Consider the following 22,738-nt stretch of genomic DNA (forward strand, 5'->3'; position numbering starts at 1 on the left):
ACTCTCTGGAGTGTAGAAGAATGAGAGGAGATCTAATTGAGGTTTATAAGATACCAAAGGTGGACTGAAAATTTAGTCCTCAGCAAAGATCTCCCCTTCATCCCTTTATGCTTCCAGACTAATGAGTTTGACATGCATTGCGACAGCGAACATTGCTTCCGCCGCCTCTGGGCGCACTTTTTTTTAAATCAAGACTCCTGTCCACTCACTGAAGACCCCTTCTCTTGCCTCCAACACACCCCATCCACGTGGACACCCTGTGCTGGCCTGTTACCCAGCCTTGACCTCTTCATTTCTAACTGTCGCTGTGAGATAGACCGCCTCAACCTGTCCACCCCTCTCACCCACTCCAACCTGCTGCCCTCCACTCCCTCAGTTCCAACCCCAACCTCACCATCAAACCTGCAGACAGGCGGATGCAGTGATAGTTTGGCGCACTTACCTCTAAGACGCCTCTTCCTACTGCCCCCTTGACCACGCCCTCACCTCTCATCACCAAACCATCAATGCATCTCCTCCACTTCCCGCACCTCTACGCTTGAACCCCACCCCTCCCAATGCAACAAGGACCAAACACCCCCCAGTCCTTACCTTACACCTCACCAACCTCCACATACACCACATCATCTTCCGTCACCTACAGGTAGACACCACCTCTTTCAGCATTTTGGAGAGACCATTCCCTCCATGACTCCCTTGTCAGATCCAAGCATTCCCCTTCCCCCACAGCCCACAGCCCACTCCACTCCCAGAACCTTCCCCTGCTGCCACAGGAAGTGCAAAACCTGCGCCCACACCACTCTCCTCACCTCCATTGCGCCCAGTCTTCTTCATCGGATGCCACCTTGCAGATTGATTCAGAGAACATCTCTGAACCTGCACCAACTAACCCCACCACCCCAGGATTGAACACTTCAACTGGCCCTCCCACTCCACCAAGAACTTGCAGGTCGTGACCTCTTCCATCACCAAACCCTAACCACCCGACGCCTGGAGGAAGAACACCTTATCCTCTGCTTTGGGATCCTGCAACCACATTGGGTCAGTGTGGATTTCACCAGTTTCCTTATTTTCCCCTCTCACCATCCCAAACAACATGCATTGATGGTTTGGTGACGAGAGGTGAGGGCGTGGTCAAGGGGGCAGTAGGAGGAGGTGTCTTAGAGGTAAGTGCGCCAAACTATCACTGCACCCGCCTGTCTGCAGGTTTGATGGTGAGGGTGGTGAAGTCCTTTTGCCTGCAAACAACCACTCCAACCACCCCCTGCAAGCTCCTGTCTAATTCCATCAAAATTCGCCTTGCCCCAATTTAGAACTTGAACCTGTGGACAGTTTTGTCCCTCTCCATAACTATTTTAAAATTAGTAATATTATGGTCACCAGTCCCAAAGTACTCCCACATTGTTGCCTCCATCCCCTGTCCTGCCCTATTTCCAAGAGTAGATTGAGTTTTGCACCTTGTGGAATTGGACCCTCTATATACTGATTGAGGAAACTTTCCTGAACACACTTAGCTGGTGTGGAATTTGTTAAGCCCTTAATACTCTGGCAGTCCTAGTTTATGTTAGGAAAATTAAAATCCCCTACTAGGACAGCCCTATTGTTCCTGCAAGTTTCCCAGTCTCCCTGCATATTTGTTCCTGTAATTCCTGTTGATTGTTTGGGGCCGATAGTACAACTCCAAAGACATCACCATCCCCTTCTTATTTCTTAGCTCCACCCACAAAGCCTCGCTGGATGATTCTTCAGTTATTTCATCTCTGATTACTGCTGTGATGCTCCCCTTTATTAAAGTGCAACTCCCCCTCCCCTTATTCCACCACCTCTGTCCCACCTAAAACATTATACTCTGGCACATTAAGCTGGCAGTCCTGTCCCTCCCTTAGCCATGTTTCTATAATGGCTATAATATCCCAGTCCCACATCCCTATCCACGCCCTGAGTTCATCCGTCTTACCTGTTAGCTTCCTGCATTGTGTTAAATTGCATCTAATTCAATGGGCATTCCTTGTTCCCTGTTGTGTTCCAGTCTGACCTGTCTCTTCAACTTATTATTTCTGATTACTGTATCTCCTTCCTGCCTCCCTGCTTTTGAGGATTCCATCCGCCTGCCAATCTAGTTTAAACCCTCCCTGGTAGCTCCTAACAAACCTGGCCACCAAGATATTGGTCCCCCTCCAGTTCAAGTGCAACTTCTCTCTCTTGAACAGGTCAGCTCTGCCCCAGAAAAGATCCCAATGTCTCAAAATCTGAATCCCTGCCTCCTGCACCAATTCTTTAGCCATGCATTCATATGCCATATGCTCCTGTTCTTACCCTCACTAGCACATGGCACTGGAAGTAATCACCGGCGAGGTCATGGTTTTTAACTTGTTTCATATTGAGGTGGATGCAGGGGCATTGAGTAAATTTAGGGAGGAAGTAGGAGATATTTGCATTTAAGGGTTGTGGAGAATGGTAGGAAAGCAAGAGTTGAGGCTCAGCCATGATCCTATCAAATGCTGAAGGGGCTGAATGGCCTGCCCATGTTGTTATGTAAGCTATGCTACACTTTTTTAAAAACAGGTTTGTAAAACTCAACTAGCGTATTATCAGAACTGGACACTACACTTTAGGAATCTTGTCAATATTTCTGAGAAGATGCAGAAGGAATTAATAAATTGGTATGAGGAATGACTGACTTTGGTTCTGAAGACTTGGAGCAGCTGGTTGGAAATGAGGAAGTAGGGAGGTTCAGCAACCAGAGATCACAAAGTTTAAGGTGATTGGCAAAAGAGCCCAGAGGTGACACGAGACATTTGTCTTGTGCATTAAGATCTGGAATGTGCTGCCTGAAAGGATGGTAGAAGCAGATTGAATTATGTTCTAAAGCTAATTCTTTAAACACTTGAAGGGACTATTCTTATGCTGGAATGTGAGGAAAATATGAGTGTGAGATTAGTTGGGTGGCTCCAGCACAGAATTAGCATAAGTGTGATGAGCTGAAAAGCTTTGCTGTCTCTGTTCTGGGTAAGATTCTGTGATCCACTAGATTGCCTGTCTTGGATTTTAGTCCTTATGTACCATAATTATAGTGGTTTTCTTGAGTGAGGTGGAGGCTGAGGGGAAACTTGATAGAAGTCTATAAAATTATGAGATGCATAGATATGGTTGACAGAATCTTTTCCCAGGAGTTGAAATGTCTAATACATTTAAGATGAGAGAGGGCAAGTTCAAAGGAGACGGGGCAAGATTTTTACACCGATCAGTAGGAGTCTGGAACATGCTGCCAAGGGTGGAGGCAGATGGAGCGTTTGAAGGGATTTTAGATAAACATATAAAATTCAAGGAATGAAGGCTTATGGACCAAGGGCTGGCTGAAGGGATTAGTTTAATTTGACCCCCAAAGGTCTCATACCTGTGCTGTTCTGTTCTATGTTCTATAATTACTCAAGTCTAACTTCTTACCCATTAACTCTCTATGCAAATCCTGCAGCTTTATATTCTTGCCCATTCATTCAGTAACTTGTGAAGCATTTCTCTGCTGTGTAGGCAAGAACTGATTATAAGGCATATATTTTCATTTGAATACAGCTGACCTGGGAGACACTTTGACATTCAGTTGTGTTGTTAACTGGGAATGCTTGATATTTTACCATCAGTAATTTCTCGTGCATCCATTTGACTTGCCTTCAAAACTCAACAATGATGATAGAGTTTTTGTCTAATCCTAGCAATTAGTCTTAACCAGCTAGTTTACAGTCACCATCAGTCCAGTCACTTGTTCCTCTCAAGCTGGTTACGCATATTGTGTCTGCAGTGACTCCCTGAAATATAGTCCTAAATGGTTTTTTATTGTAAGAAATCAATATAATTATTGGAAATGTGCTAGCAACTAACCTTAAGAGAGATGAGACTTTAAATAAATATTTAGTGTACTATTGAACCACTCTGCCAGTTTTAATGTCACTGTCTAATGTTTCAGCTGATTCTGTTGAGTCTAGTCTAGCCAGCAAACAATATTGGCTGATTTGTAATTTTTTCCATCCAACTTTATTTCACTTGGGTGTACTTTTCAAAATGTTATTCTTTTTACAGCCCTTTTCTACATGCCAGGGTCCGAGAAACCCTGTCTGATTGTGCCTTGCCAATATCTGTGGTGGTGTTTTCATTTTTGGGATCATACCTTTTTAGAGATATAAAGGGTACGTTCATTCATTTACCTCATGAAACCTGTATTATTTTTAGTTTTGTTCTGAGATTGTTCTGTTTGACTCCATTCTGTTGGATCATATCATCCCACTCTTTGGCCTGCTTTCTCACTCTCACACTTGCTGTCATTCTCGTGTGCTCACTTGATCCTTTTCTTGAAGTAATTTGCCACATAGTTGCATTTGGCTAATCTTCAGAAGTTATTAGTGTACATTTATTGTCAAGGTATAAAGATTTATGTCTTCAGTAAGATTGTTGAATACCTCCATTGAACTGGAGGGGGGAGGACAAGTGGTAGAGGCAGAATGATGCATGGGACGTGGGAGAAACCAATGGCACAGAGGATAAAGTGATGTCTTGAGCTATCTCTAGCAATGAAAGAGATAGGCAGAGTTTGTTTGAAATTAAAAGGGATAGTACCATGAATATGGAATTTTGACTGGAGAACCGAACATAGCACAATCGAGCATAAGGGGTGGAAATGGGAGACTGAATTCAACAGGCAAAAAGAAATGACTTTTGGAAGAATTTCAAGATTTTCATTGGACTCCAATTCCTTCAGGTCACTCCACCTCATTGCTTAACCTACTTGCTTTTGATTAAAGTCCGAATAGGAGCTGAGTGCTATTGAAGGAGAAACAAGTCAGGAAAGTGTGCAGTAGCTGGGGGAGTCTCTCTTTAGATTTGATTTATTGTAGTCATGTGTACCTAAGTACAGTGGAAAGTTTTTTTTTGTTTTGTGAGCAGTACAGGCAGATCATAGCAAACAAGGACATACAGATGATAGGGTGCTTAGTTAGAACAAGAGATACAGGTTACACTGCACAGAAGGTTCACAAATCAAAATCAACATTATTTGAAGTTAGAGAGTCCATTCTTCAATCTTAACGCAGGGAAGAAGCTGTTCCTGAACCTGCTGGTATGTGTTCAAGCTTCTGTATTTTCTGCGTGACAGAAATATTACAGGAAAAGAGTTACAAATTAAGCAACACGAGATTATAGTCTAACAGGTTTATTTGGATCTGTTGGATTATAACCTGGTGTTGTGTGATTTTTAACTTTGGTAAAAATAAGGCCTGATGAAGGGCTTTTGCCCGAAACATCGATTTTCCTGCTCCTCGGATGCTGCCTGACCTGCTGTGCTTTTCCAGCACCACTCTAATCTGATTTTTAACTTTGTCCACCCCAGTCCAACACAGACACCTCCATGTCACGGGAAAAGAGGATTAGTTGAAGCCCAGCATCAACTGATTGACATGGATGCTGATTAATCATGGATTTATTTTGTAGTGGACAATTGTCAATGGTCACTTGCTCAGTGCATGATCATTGGGAATTTATCACAATCACCATGACCATTGCTAGCACTTGCAAAAGCAGAATTTCAGAAGTACAGAATAAGCAAGCTAAAAATAACATCCATTACAGAAGTTAAAAGGATGCTGTTGGGGGTGGGCAAGCAAATCATTCCCTCAGTTTGGAACTTGGGGATGTTACCCAGATCACCTCGGTGTGAAGTTTGACCCCAGAACCTTTGGATTTTGAAGTGTGTGTTTATACTGAGTCAGGATTTCTGACTGAAGAAGTATGTGAACAAGACCATTTGCACACATGAAGATTTGTCAATGATTATCCCCAGAAGTAGTCTATGGAATGTATCGGGAAAAGACTGTACTCCTCAAATATTGTTGTGCCAGTTGCCCAAGCAATATCAGACCCCCTTAATTTCTACATCGTAGATTGCTATTTTCTATAGTGGTTTGTTTGCACTTCTAACCTCACCCTGCTTCCAAGGGTACGACAAGAGAGCTCTCTGTCATCTTGTCCAGCCCTTCAACACTTGGTATTCATTTCTAACCTTCACTGCATCTTTGGTTCACTCGTGACGATCCCTCTTACCTGCCTCAGCTCTGGACTTGCTTCTCCAAGTGTCTCTGCTTCATTCTCCACCATTTATGTGCATTGCTATAAATTTGATAAGTGCATCCAGATTCCAGTGGCTTTGCAGGGCTAATGTTGTCATCATTGTCCTGCTCTCAGGACATTGATAAGTAACCAGCCAATGGTTGGGATTTTTCTCGTCATCTGTGGCCTTGTGGTAGTGAATTTAGGTCATGGGAAATCCTGAACAAGAGTATAGGTTATCCTGGCTGGGATCAGAAGACTTCCAACACCGATAACTAGGGCTCTTTGATCGTGTTAGAAGGACAAAAGAACTTGACATTTGTTGGTTCTCGACTCCATTGCCAAGAATATGCCGCCAAATGCATCAATAGAAGATGCTGCTTTAAGAATGACCCCACGGCCTAAGGCTTTTCTTGAGTGGATTTGTCAAATTTTTCTGTGCAGTATCTTGGGACATTTTAGAATGTTAAAAACAACATATAAATGCAAGTTGTATCTTCAAGAGTAAAACTTCAGATTAAAACTGGTAGTACAGCAGGACAGACTTGTCTCTTCCAGCCTTTTAAGAGTTTTCTGTTCTTCTAACACTGACCATGTGATTAATTTGTATAATTGCTTGGTATTAAACTCTTAAACATTGTGGAAAGGAGTCAAGAAGCTAAAGCTTTTCATCTTATGCTCATATGCTCATTGACACTGGGATGCATTGACAGAAGTGGTACCCGATTTAAACAGCATCAGAAGAGGATGCTGATAGGTTGGACTGTTATTGACCTGGAGATGCAGCAAGAACAGTTAACTGTCAATCTTAATTCTCAGGCCAGGCAGATGGATTCTGATTGGTCAGTGTGTTGCCAGGGGAATTCCGAGGTGGATGACCCCTTTATTTCCTCTATGGAAAAGGCACAACATCTGCAAATTTCTCTTTATAAATGTAAAACCGGGTCCCGTGCATGAACATATGCAGCTTCGATTATATGAAAATGTATCACACTGTGGGCCTGACTGATGATGTTACACTGGTTGCTGGTGTAACTCTTAGCACAATCTGAATTAAGAAATGATTTCCAAAAGCAGAAGCACATCTCATTGTGGCCATACTTTGCTGAGACTCTCAGTTGTGGGTTGGTTGAGCCTAATTTAGCATGCTGCCCACTGTGAACGGTCAATGGAACGTGTTGGTTGGTATAGTTTGCCTCATACTGGATATTGCACTGGCCTGAAACTCCGATCACATTCCTGTCTTGTGTAGTAGGAAAAACATCAAACAGCACATGGCACTGACCATGCTCAATCTACCCATTCCCGTGAGCCTCAGCAAAGACTCCGCTAGTAGGAATCATTTATTGAATACTCTAGACTGTTCTAAGAGTTAGACTGGAAACCAGCTTAAAATCATCAGCCAGGCTCTTAGTGTAATACTTTTGCACACATTAGAAGCTACATATTAGTGCACAAGACCTTGTTTTATTCCAGCAAAAGGAATTTGTACATAATTGCATCTTTTTATTGTTAAAATGAAAAGGGGTCCGAGAGTGCATCTCTCTCTCTCTCTTCTCTCTTTCTTTCTCTTTTCACCGTCAATCTCTGCTGCATTCCTATGGCAGCACCCTAACCATTGAGAGTCTGCCTGCATGGTCTGAGAAATAAGATTGACAGTTAACAGCTATCATGCCAATGATATCCGCCAATACCCATGCTCCTCTCAAGATGTAAATGCCAATTTATAAAGTCTGTTTCCTGCAGTTTGGTCCTGGTGAGTGCAAGATGAAAACCCTAAACTTCCATGGACTGGTTGATGGCCTTACGATTGCACCCAACAGGAAGGAGGATTCAGCAGGGTTGATGTGCACAACTAAAGGCTCTTCAATGCCTTAAAATATTTGTTCAAAGAATTTTAGCTGCAAATTCTCTTAAATATAGTACATTATGTACAGCTCACCGGGTGTTTTAAACATTGGGAATGCAACAATTTGGGTTATTGTTTCAATAGCTGTACATAGAGTTTTTGTTATTATTCATGTGATTGTGTTAATGCTGACCATTTCTAACATTTACTTTTATTTCTATTTTCCAGTTGCTTCATTTAGTTATAATCCCAATAGTGGTTTATTCAACCTGGCCCCATTTCACCTCCTCTCTATTGGAGCAATATTTGGTGGGATGGGTTTGGGCTTCCTTCTCTCAATGCTTTTCTATTTGGAACAGAACATTGTGATGTCATTAACAAACGCCCCTCAAAACAGGTAAGGTGTTAACAAAGTTTATTTTTCAACTAGTCTTATGCACTCAGTCCAATCTCCTCCAGCCTTGTTTCCTAGCTCACGCTTTTCATTCTCTCGACTCTGCTCAGTCTCCATCTCCGTCCATCAGTGCTGGAAGACTCGGACCCGTTGTGCTCAGAGAGGCACTATCTTCACCTTGCTACATCTGCTTTCATAATCCTTCTTGAAAGTTACCTGTGCATCGCTCTGAGCTCATTTCCTCAATTGCAGTGTTTATACTTTTTGGCTTACCTTAAACATTACCCTTCACGGTGGCTCAGTGGTTAGCACTGCTGCCTCACAGTGCCAGGGACCCGGGTTCAATTCCCACCTTGGCAACTGTCCGTGTGGAGTTTGCACGTTCTCCCAATGTCTGTTTGGGTTTCCTCCGGATGCTCCGGTTTCCTCCCTCAGTCCAAAGATGTGCCGGTCAGGTGAATTAGCCATGCTAAGTTGCCCGCAGTGTTAGGTGCATTAGTCAGGGGTAAATGTAGGGGAATGGGTCTGGGTGGGTTGCTCTTCGGAGGGTCGGTGTGGACTTGTTGAACCGAAGGACCTATTTCCACACTGTAGGTAATCTAATCTAATGCACTGTCCAAATTGTCAGTGAGGCTGCAAACAGAACATTGTGCCTATTTTTCAAACGCCCAATTCCAGGAACAATGTTCAGGCTGCGAAGAGATGCTGAAGGGATTTATAATAAATTGCTTCAGCATTCAACATGATCATAGATGATCCTCTATCTCAATACCATATTCCACTTTCTCTTGATACCCCTTGATGCATTTAGTGTCTAAACATTTATCTTTCTCTTCCTTTAATATTTTTAAGCACTTAGTCTCCACAGCCATCTGAGGTAAAGACACAACAAGCATCTCATCCCAGGATTCAGTCGAGTGAATCTATTCTTCTGCTTGTAATAGAAATTATGTTCGTAAATAATGTCAAACTGTCCATGAAAAGTGGTTTTTCCATGCCCTGTATAACTAAGGAAAGGTCCCATGTACCTTGCACTGAATGACAACCTGCCTTATAACTTGCTACATGTGCACATTAACTTCTTGGGACTCATGTACTAGGGCCCCTAGATCCCTCAGTTGCCTCCAAGTTCTGCAGTTTCTCCTCCATATACTTCCATGGCTTTGTTCCTCCAACCTCTATAATCTGCGCCAACCCTACAATCTTGGGAGAAGCCTACACTCCTATAATTCTGCACTCCTTTTAAATTTCCTTGACTTTAAGCACTTGGCCATTGGCGATTGAAATTACCTACCAGTCGCCTAAATTCTGTAGTTCACTCCCCGAACCTTTGTCATCTTATCTCTGTCTCTTTGCATTGTGGTTTTGGTTAACTGTGGCATGCTTACAGATATTTTAATATATTAAGTGTTCTATAAATATTTGATGTCATGAGGCTTGGAGAGTTGCCTTCCCTCACTGATATCCTCTTTTTGTTGTGTGTATGTGTTATGTCACTGACTGCTAACTTACTTTCTTCAACTTTTCTCTTTTCAGGCTAGTAAAAGGCACAGGTTATCACTGGGATATCTTTCTTGTGGGCATAATTAACATTCCCTTATCTATTTTTGGGTTGCCATGGGTACACTCTGCCTTCCCCCATTCTCCATTGCATGTCCGTGCACTGGCCTACGTAGAGCAGAGGGTGGACAACGGGCATTTGCATGAGGTGTAAGTTAACAGAGATCTTTGACCTCCTCTTATCATTATTTAATGTGTGTCTATGGTGTGTTATATCTTTTGAGCCAATTTTGTAAACTTAATAAAATAAAAGTGGGCAAGTTAAAAGTGTACAAGGCAGTTGTTGGAACTTAGCTGACATATTTGGTACTGTCTCTGAACCCTACAAAATAGGAAAGATGCAAATACATTGAGGATGGTGCACAAATTTACCAGAACATTTCTAAGAATGAGAAACATCGGTTATGAGGAGAGCCTGAAGAATTAAGTGAAGTGTGTTCTATTTGTTTTTAGACCATTCTGGATCTGGAGATTGTTAAAGGGGCAGAAATGGCTTTTAGTAAGGTGATGTACTCTTCCTGTCGGATGTGGGAGATCAGAAAGAATTTGAATGTTTCTGGAAACTCTCTTCAGGAAGCAGGATTTGCAACCAAGCATATCGGGTCGCTTGGATCATTTGGAGTGCCAGTTAGAGGCAATGAGGAGATTACAAGTGCAAGGGGGTGTGAAGGATGGCAATTTCAGGAAGCTAGAAAAACGGCAGATACATCAGGTAGATAGGTTACACCCAGGAATGGTAGGAGAGGGAGGCAGCTAGTGCAGGAGACTCCTGTGGGTATCCACATCTCAAACAGGTATGCTGTTTTGGATACTGAAGGGGAATAGCCTCTCAGGGGAATGTAACACTGACAGGCAGCTTTATGGTACTGTGAACTCCCTCCACAGTAAGAAGGGATATGTCAGGTTCCAAGCAATCAGTTTTAATAGGGGACTGCCCGTCTTATCAGGGGCACAGGACATTTCTGTGGCTATCAGTGAGACGTTAGGATGGTGTGCTGGCCTCCCTGGTGCTCAGGTCAAGGAGAGGGTACAGAATACTCTGAAAAGGGAGAGTGACCAGCAGAAGGCCATTGTGCACGTTTGTTCCAACGACATAGGTAGGGAAAGGGATGACATTCTGCAGAGAGAATGTAGGAGACTAGGCAGGAGGTTAGAAAGTAGATCCTCAAGGTTAGTAATATCTGGATTGCTTCAAGTGCCACATGCTAGTGAGAGTAGGGCAGAGGTAAGTGTGGCTGAGCTGGTACAGCTGGGATCTCTTAAGAGGTGGAAGTAACCTGTACAAGAAGGTTTGGCTGTGCTTGAATTGGAAGGGGACCAATATCATGGTGGGGAGATTTGCTTGTGCTACTTGGGAGGAACCAAAGCGCTAGTGAGAAAAGGCCGAGGCTGGTACAGTGGATAAGGGGGAGCAGCCTAAATGGGTCAAGGCAGAGGAGCTTGGCATTGATAAGACTGATAAATTAAACTGCATTTACTTCAATGCGAGGCCTGACAGGTAAGCTAGATGAATTTAGGGCATTGTTGAGAACATGGGACTGGGCTATCAAACCTATTTCAGAAACGTGGCTCAGGGATGGACAGCTTAATGTTCCAGCTGTAGATGCTATAGGAAGGATAGCAGAGGGGAAGGGGGAGTGGTTAGGGATAACATAACATAACGGCTGTACTTAGGGTCAATATTCCTGGGAGATCTTCTGGTGATATTATATGGGTGTAACTGAGAAATAAAAAAGGGATGATCACCTTGTATTACAGGCCCCCAATAGTCAGAAATTGAGAAGCAGATATGTAAGGTGATCTCCGATATCTGTGGGAATACTATGCAGACAAACTTGGATTATCCGAACCTGGTTTCAAGGTCCCGATTTAAAGACATTACATCAAAGGTGTTTCCAACACTGACCGTGTCTTTTGTTTATAATGATTAAAAGTGAACTCGGCTCACTGAGGTGGAAAGTATGAAGTCTGGGAGAAAGTGGGAGGGTGGAGAGTTCGATTACTAGGGGACACAGGTTCAAAGTGCAAAGGGGGGATGTTTAAAGAGATGCGTGCGGGAGGTTTTTCATGCAAAGGGTGGTGAGTGCCTGGAACATGCTGCCAGAGGTGGTGGTGGAAGCAGACACAATAGCAGCATCAAGAAGCACCTGGAGAAATACATGAATAGGAAGGGAATAGAGGGGTACGGCTCCTGTAAGGAAGACCGTTTTAGTATGGAAGGGCAAAATGTGTCAGCACAGGCTTGGAGGGCTGGCGGGTCTGTTCCTGTTTTGTTCTTTTACAAGTGACTGAGGTGTCAGTGGAGGAGCACTTTGGGACAAGTAATCATAATTCTGTTAGTTTTAAAATAGTATGGAAAAGATAGAACTGATCAAAAGGTTATTGTTCTAAATTGGAGTAAGGCCAATTCTGACAGTATTAGATAGGAACTTTCAGAAGTTGATTGGGGAAGGCTATTTGAAGTTAACAGGATGCTTGGGAACTGAGAGGCTTTTAAAAATGAGATAACGAGAGTTCAGAGACAATATGTTCCTGTTAGTATGAAGGGTAAGGCTAGTCAGTTAGGGAAAGCTGGATGACTAGAGAAATTGAGCCTCTGGTCAAGAGAAAGAAGGATGCATATGTTAGGTACAGACAGCAGGGATTAAGTGACCCTAGAATGAAGGCAGTAGGGATATACTCGAGGGAAATCAAAAGGACGAAAAGGGATGTGATATAGCTTTGGCAAATAGTTCTGGAGAATCCAAAAAGATTCTGAGTACATTAAGGGTAGCTAGGAAGAGAATAGGGTGCCATCAATATGGCCATCTATGTGTGGAACTACAGGCGATGGGTGAGATACTTAATGAAAATTTTGCATCAATATTTACTGTGGAGAAGGACACAGAAGCTCGGGAACTTAGGGAAATAAACAGTGAGGTCTTGAAAGGAGTTCATATTACAGAAGACAAGGTGGTGGAATTCTTAAAGTGCATTAAGGTAGACAAACCCCTAGCTGAAAACGTGTTGCTGGAAAAGCGCAGCAGGTCAGGCAGCATCCAAGGAGCAGGAGATTCGACATTTCGGGCATGAGCCCTTCTTCAGGAATGAGGAAGGTGTGCCCAGCAGGCTAAGATAAAAGGTAGGGGGGAGGGGTGTTGGGAATGTGATAGGCGGAAGGAGGTTAAGGTGAGGGTGATAGGCCGGAGTGGGGTGGGGGCAGAGAGGTCAGGAAGAAGATTGCAGGTTAGGAAGGTGGTGCTGAGTTCGAGGGTTGGCACTGAGACAAGATGGGGGGAGGGGAAATGAGGACACTGGAGAAATGTGAGTTCATCCCTTGTGGTTGGAGGGTTCCTAGGCGGAAGATGAGGCGCTCTTCCTCCAGCCGTCGTGTTGCTATGGTCTGGCGATGGAAGAGTCCAAGGACCTGCATGTCCTTGGTGGAGTGGGAGGGGGAGTTAAAGTGTTGGGCTACGGGGTGGTTGGGTTGGTTGGTGCGGGTGTCCCAGAGGTGTTCTCTGAAACTTTCCGCAAGTAGGCGGCCTGTCTCCCCAATATAGAGGAGGCCACATCGGGTGCAGCGGATGCAGTAAATGATGTGTGTGGAGGTGCAGGTGAATTTGTGGCGGATATGGAAGGATCCCTTGGGGCCTTGGATGGAAGTAAGGGGGGGAGGTGTGGGCGCAAGTTTTGCATTTCTTGCGGTTGCAGGGGAAGGTGCCAGGAGTGGGAAATGAGGATACTGGAGAAATCTGAGCTCATCCCAATGAGGAGTCCCAACCCACGAACTCAGCACCACCTTCCTAACCTGCAATCATCTTCCTGACCTCTCCGCCCCCACCCCCACTCCGGCCTATCATCCTCACCTTAACCTCCTTTCACCTATCGCATTTCCAATTCCCCTCCCCCAAGTCCCTCCTCCCTAACTTTTATCTTAGCCTGCTGGGCACACTTTCCTCATTCCTGAAGAAGGGCTCATGCCCGAAACGTCGAATCTCCTGCTCCTTGGATGCTGCCTGACCTGCTGCACTTTTCCAGCAACACATTTTCAGGTCTGATCTCCAGCATCTGCAGTCCTCACTTTCTCCTCGAAGATAAACCCCTAGGACCTGGTCAGGTGTTTCCCAACGCTTTATGGATCGTATACTCTAGGATGGTGACGATAAAGCAACATGCTTTGGTAAGGCTCGAGGGTATGATGTGTGGTTTTGAAGGTCAGTATGTTCCACCGATAGCAGGAACTTGCCTTGAAAAGTTGTTTTTGTTAAATGTGGAAAAGAATAGATGAGGTGATTCAGAGGTGTGAGGAATGAAACCAGTTCCCTTAGATAAACCAGTCATGAAAAAAATCTGTGAATGCCATTGAGGATCCATAAACAGTCATGGAAGAAGTGTTCTGCGGAACAGTAATGGTCAGGTCTCTGGGTCATCCCTCCTGATAGGGTATGTCGAGCTGTAAAGTCAGTTCGAGACTTGGTTCAAATTTCCATCTGCAACAAAGATATAGATGGTTGTTGAATGATTGCCTGTTGCCTCGTCCCAGCTAAAAGCTTTGGATCAGGAGACTTCAATAAGCCATATTCTCGAATGGGTTAAACCTCACTTCAATCTTTTTAAGGAGGTTTATCAGCTGATCTGAAGGAAGGCACAAATAATTCTGGATTAGTCCCTACCACTTCTCTATCATTTTTAAACGTTGCTGTCCTGTTGTCTTCCAGGTCAAAGATTTCCAAGCACACATGGCCTCCTTACCCTCACAATAGGCCAGAGGCTCATTTTTACATTTTCAGGGGCATGCATGTTCCAAGGGAGATGTTCGTAGCCTTATAAATGATCACATCAGCTTTTGTTAGCATCAGCAATTGTGATGTTTTCATGCAAACCAGGAACAGTAAAGATATAAATTTTGGCCTTGATAAACTCAGAGACAGGAGATTGTATGACTAATCTCTTGGTGGAATATCATTATAAATTGAATTAAACAGTCTTTATATGCATTGATTGTGGCACACTGCCTGAAAGCAGTTCAGAGTGAATTACTTTCTGATGTGCAGTCACTGTTATAAAATATAGTACCTGACATAATTTCTACAGAAGTGCGCTTGAGCACACTTTATTGCTAACATGCGCTGTGGCTAAGGTACAGTGTTAGGCCTGTTCCACAACATTTCTTATTAGAGAAATAAATTGTTCTCCCAACTAAATAATGGAAAGAGGAAACAATGTCCACAGTCCCCAACGCACAATCCATTCTCTGATCGGCTCAGTTGCTTCCCATCCTCGCTGTCTCACGCGGGCATGGCCTGCTGACAACGTTTGATAACTTCCTCAAGCATGAGCTGAGCAAATCCTCTCCTGTCAGTGTTTTGGAAAGGCCGTGTGTTGATGATGTCACACTATTGGTGGATCAGGTCGAAATCAGAACAAGATCTGTTCCTTGACACACAAACTGCCGAAGAAACTCAGCAGGTGCAGAGAGAAAGCCAAATTAACGTTTCCAGTCCAGTGACATTTCTTCAGAACTGTTTGAAACAGTTGGATCTGAGATTACAACCAAGTCAGCAATGATCTTCTTGAATGGCAGAGCAAGCTTGAGTGGCTGAACGGCCTACCTCTACCCCAATTCATATGTTTTTTTGTGTGAAACTATCAATGATGGTTGCAAAATCCCATCTTTTTCCCTCTGAAGCAGATCTGTCAGTGTTATATGGTCTACATGTGACTGTCGACCCACAGCAATATGACAGATTCTCAACAGTCCTTTGAAATAGCCAGACAAGATGCTCTGATTCAAGGGCAATTAGAGATGAGTAACAAATTAGCCAGCAATGTCCATATACCACAGAAAAATAAATGAGAAAGAGTCGGTTGTGAGTTTTAAAAACAAAGCTAGTTTTGCCCAGTAAGTCATTCACGTTGTTTACACACCCTGACTAAAGGAATGTCCAATCAGAGCAGGCAAGCAGATGACTAAATTACGGGAGAGTTTTTTCAAGAGTTTTTTTAAATGAGGCCAAACATGTTCAATGCGTAAAAAGCTTGTCTGCATCCACAATAGTGCCTAACCTGTTCTTTTTTTGGTTTCCCTCCCTGTTCCCTCTTTTATCTCTCGCAGGATTATTTGTGTAAGGGAGACCCGAGTGTCTGCTCTTGTGGCCCACATACTGGTGGGGATCTCGCTTCTGATGTTGCCCATCCCTCTGCAATGGATTCCAAAACCAGTCCTATACGGCTTGTTCCTCTACGTCTCCGTGACCTCCATCGATGGGTGCCAGTTTTTCGAGCGTTTGGCCCTTCTGTTCAAAGAGCAGGTAAAGTTGCAAATGGCCTCTGTAGAGCAACATTTGAGATGAAAGGAATTTGCCCTGACCTGCTAACCTTTATCCCCATTTAGTACCCGTAAAGCATCTTTATTTGTTAAAGGGTCTCGATCAATTGCTAGCTTTGGTATAGGTAATAGTTTTAACTGGAAGGGGGAAACATTGCTGTCAATAACCTGCTGCATGCTTACTGGTACATCAGCATGTAAGAGCAGATATTGATTTTAACAGAGTAAGAGAAATAGGGATTGGAAATCAATTAGTTACACTTTCTAAACTCTGCAAATAACCGAGTCAGATTTATGGAATCGGCTTTTATAATTTTGGGAAGTCTGTGCAAGGCATTAAAATTTTCTTCCATAAACATGCATTGACTTTTATCGTATATTCTTTTGAAACAGTCAATCTTTTGTAATGAGCCTTGTTATAATTTCCTTTTTTATATCTGTGTTTAGCAATCCTTTCAGATTGAAATATAGATTGTAGAGTGACTGTTCACCCTTAGCTTCATGGTGTGATTGAAACAACAGTACTCATGCTCTCGATGGTAAGTGATCCTGGCTACTCCAGGAGGTGGTTCCTTTCTGCATGCCCCAGTTGCTGCCTAGGCTGTTGAGCCGGCTGAGATGTTAAACACTCGCTGGAAACACTGTGCGGTTAAAAATTCAGGGTGACTACGTATCCCCTGTTGTCTTGAAGCTGCTGTCAGTGAATTCATGCTGCAAGTTTAAAGAGCAGCTGAAGTGGGGGCAAGCAGGGCAAACCAAACAAACAAGTGTTCAAGCACTTGGACGATAGTGATCACAATTCCCTGACCTTTACTCCTATCCCTCTCCATGAATGTAGTAAATGATATGGGAAAGTATTTATTGGGGGAGGGGGAATTACAATACTATTAGGCAGGAACTGGGGCGCCTAAATTGGGAGCGCATTTTCTCAGGAAAATGCATGACAGACCGTTGGAGGTTGTTTAGGGAGCACTTGTTTGTCCCACTGAGACAAGGAAGGGATGATAGGGTGAAGGAAACTTGGGTCAAGAGGAAGAAGGAAGCTTACTCAAGGTTGAGGAGTGTGGTGTAAAATTATGTCCCAACACATGTGTGAATCATAATGTAACACATGTATTGGGCCAAGCAGTGGAATGTGGTGATTATGTCCCAATACATGTGTGAATCTAACCGGAATGGAGGTGTTGCTTAGTCCCGTGTGAATCTTATTACACACCTCCCCGTGTGAATCTTCTTATCTGTATGTAACCAGAATGGAATGTGTTTTTTAGCCTTGCTCTGCTGTTCACATGAATGTTTATATCTGGAAAAGAGTATATCAGCTGGAAAAGTCTCCAGTTCGGTGAGTCTGCTCCGGGGTTACGTTTAACCGCCGAGCGTGGGTTGTTGGCAACCGCTCTACGAGAACTGACGGCTCCCAGTTCCGGTAACATGTAGAGTGAGTATAAGCCAGACCCGGGAGTCTGCTCCGGGGTTACGTTTAACCGCCGAGCGTGGGTTGTTGGCAACCGCTCTACGAGAACTGACGGCTCCCAGTTCCGGTAACATGTAGAGTGAGTATAAGCCAGACCCGTTGTAAGATGAGACCTGGTTGTGGCGACGCTGCGGGGAATAAAATGCTCATATTCTAGCAGACTCGCCTCTTGGTCGTTTGTTCTGTGTCAGACTACTCTCCTACGAACCTGACCTTGAGAATTTTTGAAAACAAGGAGGTAAGGATCAGACAAGGTTCTAGAGGGTTAAAGGTTAGCAAGGAAGGAATTGAAGAATGGAATCAGGAGAACTAGAAGAGGGCATAAACGAGCTTCAGAAGGTAGGATTAAGGAAAACCCCAAGGCATTCTACACTTATGTGAGGAGCAAGAGAATGGCCAGAGTGAGGGTAGGGCCAATCAGGGATAGTGGAGTGAACTTGTGCCTGGTGTCGGAGGAGGTAGGGGAGGTCCTTAATGAATACTTTGCTTCAGTATTCACCACAGAGAGGGACCTTGTCATTTGTGATATGCTCAAACAGGTTAATATTAAGGAAGATGTGCTGAAAATTTTGAAACAATGAAGATCGCTAAGTCCCCTGGGCCAGATGGGATATATCCAAGGTTTCTACTGGTAGTGAGGGAAGAGATTGCTGCACCTTTGGCGATGATCGTTGTCCTCACACATCCATCAAAGCTTCAACTGCACTTCCGCACATGTCACTTACTGTATCTGTTGCTCCCAATGCGGTCTCATCTACGTTGGGGAGAAGGCCGCCTACTCACAGAGTGCTTCAGAGAACATCTCGGGGACACCCAAACTAACCATCCCCACTGCCCCGTGGCCGAACACTTCAAGTCCCCCGTGGAAATGCAGGTTCTGGACCTCCCTTATCACCACTCCCTTACTACCTGACACCTGGAGGAAGAATGCCTCATATTCTGCCTTAAGACTCTTCAACCCCATGGCATCAATGTGGATTTCACCAGTATTCTCATTTCCCCTCTCCCCACCTTATCCCAGTTCCAATCTTCCCCAGCTCGGCACCGTCTTCGTGACCTGTCCTACCTGTCCATCTTCCTTCCCACCTATCCGCTCCACCCTCCTCTCCGACCTATCACCATTACCCCCACCTCCATCCACCTATCGCACTCTCTGCCACATTCCCACCTCAGTCTCACCACCCTCTCATTTATCCCTCCACCCTCTTGGCTCAGCGCCATTCTTGATGAAGTGTTTTTGCCTGAAACATTGATTCTCCTGCTCCTCTGATGCTGCCTGACCTGCTCCAGCACCACACACTCGACTTTACGTCCTCACTGTCAACTGGGGTAGTGCCAGATGATTGGAGGGTGACAAATTTTATTCCCTTTTCAAGAAAGGAAATAACGATAATCCTGGGAATTACAGACCAGTCAGTCTTACATCTATGGTGGGCGAATTTTTGGAGAAGATTCTGAGACAGGAATTATGATTAGTTGGAAAACCATAGTTTGATTCAAGATAGTCAGCATGGCTTCGTGAGGGGCAGGTCATGCCTCCCAAGCCTTATTGAATTCTTTGAGGATGTGACAAAACATATTGATGAAGGTAGAGTGGTAGATGTGGTCTACATGGATTTTAGCAAAGCATTTGATAAGGTTCCCTATAGTAGGCCCATTCAGTAGGCCCATACAGGGAAATTTGTCTGACTGGATACAGAATTGGCTGGCCCATAGAAGGCAGAGGGTGGTAGTTGAGAGAAAGTACTCAGCCTGAAGCTTGGTGACAAGTGGTGTTCCACAGGGATCTGTACTGGGACCTCTGCTCTTTGTGATTTTTATAAATGACTTGGATGAGGAAGGATGGGTTAGTAAGTTTGCCGATGGCACGAAGGTTGGTGGAGTTGTAGATAGTGTGGAGGGCTGTTCTAGGTTGCAACGGGACATTGACAGGATGCAGAGCTGGGGGCTGATAAGACGCAGATGGAGTTCAACCTGGAAAAGTGTGAAGTGATTCATTTTGGAAGGTCAAATTTGAATGCAGATTACAGGGTTAAAGGCAGGATTCTTGGCAGTGTAGAGGAACAGATGAATCTTGGGGTCCATGTCCACTGATTCCTCAAAGTTGTCACCCAAGTTGATAGGGTTGTTAAGATGGCGCATGGTGTGTTGGCTTTCATTAGCAGAGGGATTGTGTTTAAGGGCCACGAGGTTATGCTGCAGGTCTATAGAGCCCTGGCTAGACCACACTTGGAATATTGTGTTCAGTTCCAGTTGCCTTATTATAGGAAGGATGTGGAAACTTTAGAGAGGGTGCAGAGGAAATTTACCAGGATGCTGCCTGAACTGGAGGGCATATCTTATGAGGTAAGGTTGAGCGAGCTGGGGCTTTTCTCATTGGAGTGACGAAGGGTGAGAGGTGACTTGATAAAGGTGTACACGACAATAAGAGGCATAGATAGTGAATAGTCAGACTTTTTCCCAGGGCAAAAATGTCTATCATGAGGGGGCATGATTTTAAGGCGACTGGAGGAAAGTTTAAGGGAGATGTCAGAGGGTTCTTTACACAGAGCATGGTGGCTGCATGGGGGGACATTTTAAGCAACTTTTGGATAGGCACATGGTTGATAGTAAAATGAAGGGTAGGTAGATTAGTTTGATCTTAGAGTAGGATAAAAGGTCACAACATCAAGGGTCGAAGGGCCTGTACTGTTTTATGTTCAATGTAAACCAGCTGCTTCTGGGCTTTGTGAAGTCTGTATTTCAACTTAATGTGTAGGAGCAGGAGTAGGCCATGCACCCCTCAAATCTGTCTGTCGTTCACTAAGGTTATGGCTGATCCTTGACCTTGCTTCCACTTCCAGCCTTCATCCAATATCCCTTGAATCCTTCAGTATCCCAATGTCTTTTGGTTTCTGTCATGCTCAACAATGGAACATCCCCAATTCTCTGGGATAAATAATTCCAATGATTTACCAATGGAGCAAAAAGATTTCCCCCAAATTTCTGTCACTTTCTTTTTATTCATGCTAGGCATGTGGGTGTCACTAGATAGCCCAACATTTACTGCCTTTCTCAAGGGCCTTGAGGAAGCATCTTGCCATGAGGAGAAATCTCGATCACTTGTGCCCCACCCTCACCTCCAACCCCCACTGTCTGCAAAAGCCTTGTGGATGCTGTTATCATTAGGAGTATGGCATACTGAGAGAAATAGGTTTTAGTTGATTAAGGTTGTCGAGGGAAATGGATCAAAAGTGGAAGAGGTGCAAGTGATGTTATCGATCACCTGAAGGCCTGAACGACTTCCATTCCTTGTGTTCCAAGGAACCAGAATTTTTTAACCAAACTTCTCAACCAATTCTCATCCTCCTTGTTCTCCCACAGCCTACCCCCGCCCAACCTCCCTGTAATTTAACTCTGAATGGAAACTCAGTGTTTTGTATAATTGTCTTTTTTTTTCAAATATGCTCTAGATGTCTTATCCCCCTACGCACTACATCAGGAGAGTTCCCCAGAGGAAGATCCATTACTTCACTGGTCTCCAGCTGCTTGAGATTGCCATTCTCTGTGGCTTTGGAATGGCTCCGATTCCCTACTTGAAGATGGTATTCCCCCCAATCATGCTCGCCATGGTCCCCATCAGGTTTGTCCTTTTTTATTATTTTCAGGTGGACCTTCCAATGTTGCACTCTAATCTTGAATTGTGAACTAATTCTTGTGCACATGTTTGAAAGGGTTTGATATAATTTAGATAAATGCATTTGACAGAGGCAATGGTTGAGCAGCCTCACTGCTTTATTAATCCAGAGACCCAGATAATCTTAGAATGTAGAACATTACAGCGCAGTATAGGCCCTTTGATCTCGATGTTGTGCTGACCTGAGAAACCAATCTGAAGCCCATCTAACCTTCACTATTCCGTTTTCATTCATATGCCTATCCAATTACCATTTAAATTCCCTTATACTTGGTGGGTTTACTACTGTTGCAGGCAACGCATTCCACGCCCCTACTACACTAAGTTAAGAAACTACCTCTGACATCTGTCCTGTATCTATCACTCCTCAATTTAAAGTTATGTCCCCTCGTTTTAACTATCACCATCTGAGGAAAAAGGCTCTCCCTGTCCACCCTATCTAACCCTCTGATTGTCTTATATGTCTCTATTAAGTCACCTGTCAACCTTCTCTCTCATGAAAACAGCTTCCAGTCCCTCAGCCTTTCCTCATAAGACCTTCCCTCTATACCAGGCAGCATCCTAGTAAATCTCCTTTGAACCCTTTCCAAAGCTCCCACATTCTTCCTATAATGCAGTGACCAGAACTGTACGCAATACTCCAAGTGCGGCTGTACTAGAGTTTTGTACAGCTGCAGCATGACCTGAATGGCTCTGAAACTCCATCCCTCTACTAATAAAAGCTAATGCACCATATGCCTTCTTAACAACACTATCAACCTGGGTGGCAACTTTCAGATAGATACCGAGATCTGTCTGTTCATCTACACTACCAAAAACCTTACCAATAGCCCAGTAATCTGTATTCCTGTTACTCCTTCCAAAGTGAATCACCTCCTGCTCTTCCACGCTAAACTCCATTTGCCACCTCTCAGCCTAGCTCTGCAACTTATCTATGTCCCTCTGTAACCTGCAACATCCTTTGGGCTCTATCCACGACTCTACCAACCATAGTGTCATCCGCAAATTTGCTAATCCATCCTTATATGCGGTCATCCAGGTATTTTACATAAGTGACCAACAGCAGTTGCCCTAAAATAGATCCTTGTGGCATCCCACTAGGAATGTTTTGGGGACCCAGATCCATGGCAAATATTGAAATTTTGAATTCAATAAGAATCTAGAATTTAAGGGTTTAATGACCCTGAAATGTTTTTGTTCGGTAAAATAAAGCTCATCTGGTTCACCTTTAGAAAAGGAAACATACCCTCCTCACCTGTTCTAGCTGGTGTGTGTGAATCCAGACCCATAGCAATGGGGTCCACCGTAGGGATGGGCAATAAATGCTGGCGTAGCTATGTCCACATTCCATGAATGAATGAAAAAATTAAATGGAGAAGGGA

The 22,738-nt window shown here is 44.0% G+C and overlaps 1 protein-coding gene across 1 annotated transcript in view; it reads left to right on the forward strand.

Annotated features, from left to right (window-relative positions):
• The window catches only part of slc4a11 (solute carrier family 4 member 11), a 177,399-nt gene that overhangs the window by 148,679 nt on the left and 5,982 nt on the right, over positions 1–22,738 (forward strand). The window contains exons 15-19 of the mRNA XM_043696795.2: positions 4,078–4,184; positions 8,174–8,342; positions 9,876–10,049; positions 15,994–16,189; positions 21,133–21,302. Coding sequence (XP_043552730.2) covers positions 4,078–4,184; positions 8,174–8,342; positions 9,876–10,049; positions 15,994–16,189; positions 21,133–21,302 — 816 coding nt within the window. The remainder of the gene's footprint in view (positions 1–4,077; positions 4,185–8,173; positions 8,343–9,875; positions 10,050–15,993; positions 16,190–21,132; positions 21,303–22,738) is intronic.

The sequence above is a fragment of the Chiloscyllium plagiosum genome, unplaced genomic scaffold (genome assembly GCF_037043375.1).
Source record: "Chiloscyllium plagiosum isolate Xiang-an unplaced genomic scaffold, Cpla_swu_hap1 HiC_scaffold_1, whole genome shotgun sequence".
Taxonomy (NCBI): Eukaryota; Metazoa; Chordata; class Chondrichthyes; order Orectolobiformes; family Hemiscylliidae; genus Chiloscyllium; species Chiloscyllium plagiosum.